Here is a 6,000-nt window from a genome sequence, read left to right as displayed (position 1 = left end):
CCAAGTTGTTGCTCTTAATGCTTTCTAGAGAAACTGATTTGAAGAGCAACTTTCTATTGACTCGATTCGCAAAACCACGCAGCCCAAACACTTGTCTCAAAATTAGTCTGTATTCTGTATTATACACTTACTGACTCAGCTCCACTGATGAAAACGCCAAGAATTTAGAGGGGGGAAAAAGCAGTTAACATTATTGCTCCCCATTTGAACTTACAAGAAATAAAAAGCTTCCACACCCTTTGCATGTGCAGCTGCAGTGATTAACTGCATAAATTAGGTGTTTGCAAGCATCATTAGTTAGCTGTCTGCACAACTCAAATTACCCAGGAAACGTTTTATTCTTCATGGTTCTTGTCAACAACTGCCCACACTTTTTTTTTTTGGTGTGAAACAAGACACTTCAGTATATGGAAAAACAGTTTAGAAATGCTCGTATCTTAAAAACTGATTCCGCCTTTTTTATTAACTTAACGGGGAAATTTCTAACAAACTTGTATTCAAATAATAATTAAAAAAAAAAAAAAAAGAAATATGTACATTCAGGAGTGGTTCAGAACTTGGCTCTGCCCATGCAGAAAATAATGTCACATAGCAGTGTCTCCAGATCCCCAAGAAATGACAGACTGGCACGTAGTGTCATGGGGATTTTTTAGCAGTTTTTGCCAGCTGCTCAAGTTTAGTAAGGGGATTCACTTTGACCTGTTGGCCTTTGAATGTTCAGGTTCATACTCTTCCCATGTGTTGAGAACACAGAGGGCATTGTACTTCTCCCAGCATCTTTGGTATTTAGGAAGATGTAGAAACTTTACTCTGTATTGAAAATTTTCTTCACAGGAGAGAGCCCTGAATATAAAGGTCCCACCAGCTGAAACACAGGAGCTTTAGTCCATCCTCCTTTCTGGGAGCATTAAGGTAAGACCTCCCCAGGCACTGTCCGGGAGTTAAATATATTGGTGTAGAAATCTATCAGTAGCTCAGTGAAGAGGTTCAGAGGCACCAGAGCACTCAGGGAGGCAGTTCCTTTCGAGGGCCAGATCAAATTCAAGCCAAAGACACAGGCCAGGCTGGATGCTGTCATCCTGTTATAGATGCTCTCCTGGGAAACCTGAAAAAACATGAACATGGACAGGTACATACAGATGAGTGGGCCAGACAGGGAGAGACAAGACACCACCTACACTGAGGAGGAACCAAGAGGGGAGCAGACCCTGGGCACAGGTACATCAACCTGAGGGTGTCTGAAGCTTTAGAAGGATTTTTTTTTGCTCTCACCCATCCACGACTTCTCTTCCAAGTACCTCCACATCCACACAATTCCTCTGAAGAAATGGAGGTGAAAAGGGACTGTAGTTAAAACACACAGCAGTGAAATCTGTTCTGCACCTGCATGATGTGTCCTACTGCAACATGTGGAGGTGAGCCCAGAACTGCTTAGCAGGAGTGTTTTTCTCCATGTGAGCTTGGCAGGGAATTTGTGTGCGTTTACTTCTCCTGGTACCTAAAGCCCAGTGTGGCCTGGGGGTCCTGCTTGACAAATTTCTGTTATTTGCAAACAGCCAGCAAGCTGAGTGTGCTCCTGGCTCCTGCTACCCCAGGTAATTCGGGCAGTTCTTACCAGGCTGATGGGTGAAGCTGATCTGTAACCTGGCATGAGAAGGCCACAGTCACAAACCACACTGTGCAGGTTACACTGGAGCTGCCATTTCAGAACAGAACGAGCAATCCTTGGGCAAAATCTCCCGTCTATTCTTGCTGCTACAATTTCAAGTGGAATAGGAAAGCAAAAATTCTACTTCTTAGTGCCTCTCCATTTCTGTCTTGCCATAAAGCTTCTTGAAAAGGCAGCTCAGTGGTACTATGAAAAGGCTGAGGACACAGGAGGAAAAACTAAGAAACATTATGATCACAGGAATACTTCTTAGCACAGGCATAAATTCCAGTTGCTCCCTGCCCAGCAACACTGGTTTCAGTCCTCTCTATCTTCTACAGCCCAGACCCACCTTCCTTTGTGTTTTACCTGGCAAGGAGCCTCTTTGTCCATCCAGGAGAGGATATAATGCCTTTCAGACATTGTTTGCCTGAAGGCAGCTAGACAATGAACTAGTGTTGGGTTGCTAATAAATATAATAAGGTTAGGAACTGTGTTCCGGCCCTTAAGTGACTAACAGAGACTTCATGCTGTCTAATGTTCTCCATGTGAAACCCCTGTGCATAAAATATTTTTTAGTGTTTCTTTCAGTTGAAAGTCTCTACAACTTTGTGCTACAGCCCATCACATTGTGTTTTCTGTAGCACAAAAGAGTGCTGTACCCTAAGAAAGGTACCTTAAGTGTACAGGGCAGGTATCCCGGGATGGCACAGAAGCACGTGGTGTAGTATTGGAGGACAGTGGAAGGAGCCAAACCTATTGCAGTTGTCTTTCCCCAGTTTTTGGGAGTGCCCCTGACAGCCTCCACCCCACAACTTGTGTACAGGGTCTGTCTGTAAACACTGGTTGAAACACACTCGGCCTGACCCAGCTGCTGCTTTTGAAGGCCAAAGGTTTCAGCTCAGAGCAACACCACTGACTTGCTGCAGAGCTAAGATGGATTTGTTTTCTCTTTAGGCCAACTATTTCAAAGGTTGTTTCCAGCCCCAAGATGAAACCATCCTTTCCCACCCACCACCACTCCATGAACATTTCAAGTTGACACTGAAATGATCAACAATAACACCCGTGACACGGCTTCTCCTCCGGCTTCTCCTCCGAGGGAGAAAATCCACGAGGTAAAATGGAACAGTTATTTTATCATCTGAGGCAGAGCTGCATGGAGTCTTATCTGTGAGTCACCAATGGGGATGACTTGGGAGCTTGAGGGAGACATGGCAACGTTGCTGCACTCCAAAATACACAGCAATCCCTTCCTCAGCAGATCCAAGGAAAAGTGGGCAACAGAATCTGACTCTCCTCAGGAGCTTTGCCCGCTCACCAAAAGCTGCTTTCAAGGAAGCCTTGCCACACCCATGGTTCTGGCTCTACCCCTCCCCGAGGGGATCAGGCTTCCCAGCATCTCAACCCCCTCACTACTCCCAGTGCCAGATTTCCTTCTCAAATGGCACTTCATCCAGATGTTGTGTTCTTCCAACACCGGCTCCTGCGAGGGCAGATGCAGTCACCAAACCTCCCCATGGGCTGCCCCTCCTCACTGCAAAGCTACATTCTGTCTAAGAAATACAAATGACAGCGTTTGGATCAACCCCCTTGACTCCTTCTTTGATTCCCTCACAAAGTTAGTAACCATCATCTCTGTTTCAATTGAAAATACACACTCTGTCAATTTGATGAGCTAATAAAAGGCAATTCTCCAAGGGCCTAGATCATATCCTTGAAGGAATCATCTGAACATCACAGGGAAGTATTATAACAAAGAACTACAAGGCTCCACTTTGTTGTTTTGGTGGGGTTTTTTTCCCCTTTCACTGGAACATGTATAGAAAAATCATTAAGTAATGACAGCCTATATTGAAAGAGAGCCCTTCAGAAAGATAAAACTTGTACATTGAAAAACTCATCATTGGGAATAAACACTGAAGTTTTAGTGTCACATCAAAAAATGCAAAATATATATTTTCACTGCCCCAGGATAAACACCCAGCTCCACCCAGCAAAATTGTGATGTACTTTTATCCCAGCACCCTCATGGATGGAACTAAATGCAGTTTAGGGGTGATTGTGGTGGTGCTGGATTGATGGTGGGACTGGCCGATCTCGCAGGTCTCTTCTAACACCGATGATTCTGTGATTCATGGATACTGCAGGACTGAGACCAGACAGCCACTACACCACCCAGCGAACTTAAACAGTGAAATACAGTGGGTAAACCAGCCAATTACCACTATCACTTTTAAAAACATAAGAACACCGCCATCTCTTTGGTTTCTCAGTGGCAGTGCTGAAAGGAACTCCACAGAACATTTTCAAAAGAAAATTACTAGATATTAAAACACCCCCACAGACTGACTGAAATATGTTTCTGCCACGCACTGTCAGCTCCCTTGCAGATGTGCCAACTGCCTGTATCTGCTCCACGAGCCTTAGTCATCTAATCCTTCCCAACATGCCCCGTCATCTCCAGCCACCCCCAAGCTTTGCTGGAGCTGATTGCACTATTCACTTGGACAAGTGATTGAGACAAAATATTAATCCACAGCATTTTTTTTTCCCAGTTTGCTCCTTCTGAAGCACAGCTTGTGGGCCTCAAACCCTTGTCCACATTTTCTGATTGGTCCAAGTTTGACACTTTAAATTTGGCAAGCTTTTGCAATGGTTCTTTCAGCCCAGTCAGACACCCTTCCCACATCAGGCGTGACTGGAGGGACAGAAAACAGCAGCAAGGGTGGAAAATGTAAGCACAGAGAGAGGGCTGTATCAGCTGGTACCAAAACCAAAGCCACAGTTATAAAAACACAAGTTAGGTGATATTATTGCCTCTACCAACTCTCCTCTCTAAGGCTTCTTTAGCTTAGACTGCCATGGAAACTACAATTATCGTTTTCTAGGAAATGGTTTCTCGTTTCAGAACTGGGTTACTGTAGCCCTCAGGGTGCTTTGCCAAGTAATTTTCCTCTTTGAGCCCTGTAAGTTCTCCTGTGCATTCATAAATCCACTGCATTTGCAAAGCAGTGCTTGTGGAACACAAATGCTTGTGCACACTCACCCCTTCTGAGATCAGCTGAGCAAGCACTGACACATTTTACAGACATAATTCAGGGACTTGCTTGTGAAAGCTGGTCCTTGTTTCCCCTCTCGCTCCTGGTTGCCCATTTCTGCCGAGGGATCTCAGTCCACTGCAGCTCCCAGAGCTGCAAATCCCTGTCCAGCAGCCAGGGGCACGGCCAGGAGGAGATGAGCTGGTTTATACCTTTCACTTCTGGGCTCATTCCTGGCAAAATCACTGCTGATCTACAGTTAAAGGACTTGGGCCTATTTTGGAAATTCAAGTCTGTCACTTCTGTAGAAGTTGCACTGTCTTGCTCTCTTGGACTTGAAGGAGCTTTTCATTAAGCAAGGGGGTTGAGACTGCAGAGAAAATAGGGATTTTTTTTTTTTTCCTCCACAAACCTGCGTCAAACTTGGAGTGTTCAAAACCTGTATCTAGTAATTACAATTCATCCCACTTCATGAAATTACCACAAATATCTCTTGCACTACTCAAGGCTTAGCTCATGGAAGAATTAAATTGCCTCTTGCATGTAAGAAGGTTGATGCTTGCAGGTAAAAACTAGAATTATTGGTGGAGTGGTCTGTTAAAAGTTTGAATTGTGGCAGTTTGTGCATCACCAATCTGCAGTGAATAGAAACCTCCAGCTCTGGGATTGTTTCCTATTTCCTTGACCTTTCCAAATGCAAATATTCCCTGAGACATTAAGGATGAAAAGCCACGGATCAGCAAAAATTGCAGATCTGAGCACTGGTATCAACTTGATGCTGTGCTTTACATAACAAGGCATACTTAAAAATAATGCTGTGTTCTGTGGCCCAATTACAGCAAACCCTGTGTGGTACTTTTGCACACCTCATTAACACCTCAAGTGCTCAGCTCTTAAGAAATGCGTGGAGATGGTGCATCTATTACTGGAACAAAGTCACTTACACGATTCATAACACTGAGGACAGATATCACTTGCTAAAATAATAGCAAATGACGTGAGGATTTCCTTAATAGCTTTAGAGTTCAGCTAAGCAGCAGCAAACGAACATGTGGGTATTACAGGAGCCCTGCCAGCGCTGTCTGAGGGTTGTATCCATGTGTTTATCCTTTAATCTTTCTTTTCCCTGGTGCTTTGACAGTAAAAGGGATTAAATGTACTTGTTTCTGCAATAAACTACTGGCTAGGATATGACTGCAGCCCAAGAACAGCTACTGAGGGCCAGTTCCCTCCCTGGTGAAAATCAGCATCATTCCACAAGTCTGGTGTTTTGGTGGGCTCAGCACTTCTGAAGGCTGGATCCCTTGATTT

At 44.4% G+C, this 6,000-nt stretch overlaps 1 protein-coding gene across 1 annotated transcript in view; it reads right to left on the bottom strand.

The window, feature by feature from the left end:
• Window positions 1-222: 222 nt before the first annotated feature.
• Window positions 223-6,000, bottom strand: part of ARHGAP8 (Rho GTPase activating protein 8) — a 59,834-nt gene continuing 54,056 nt past the window's right edge. Inside the window, exon 13 of the mRNA XM_027897727.1 lies at window positions 223-1,105. Within this exon, the coding sequence (XP_027753528.1) occupies window positions 908-1,105 (198 nt within the window). The 3' untranslated portion in view covers window positions 223-907. The remainder of the gene's footprint in view (window positions 1,106-6,000) is intronic.

The sequence above is a fragment of the Empidonax traillii genome, unplaced genomic scaffold, assembly GCF_003031625.1.
Source record: "Empidonax traillii isolate 1590-97213 ecotype Southwest subspecies unplaced genomic scaffold, ASM303162v1 scaffold557:size1000685, whole genome shotgun sequence".
In the NCBI taxonomy this organism is placed as follows: Eukaryota; Metazoa; Chordata; class Aves; order Passeriformes; family Tyrannidae; genus Empidonax; species Empidonax traillii.
This window is presented reverse-complemented; position numbering and strand designations above follow the sequence as displayed.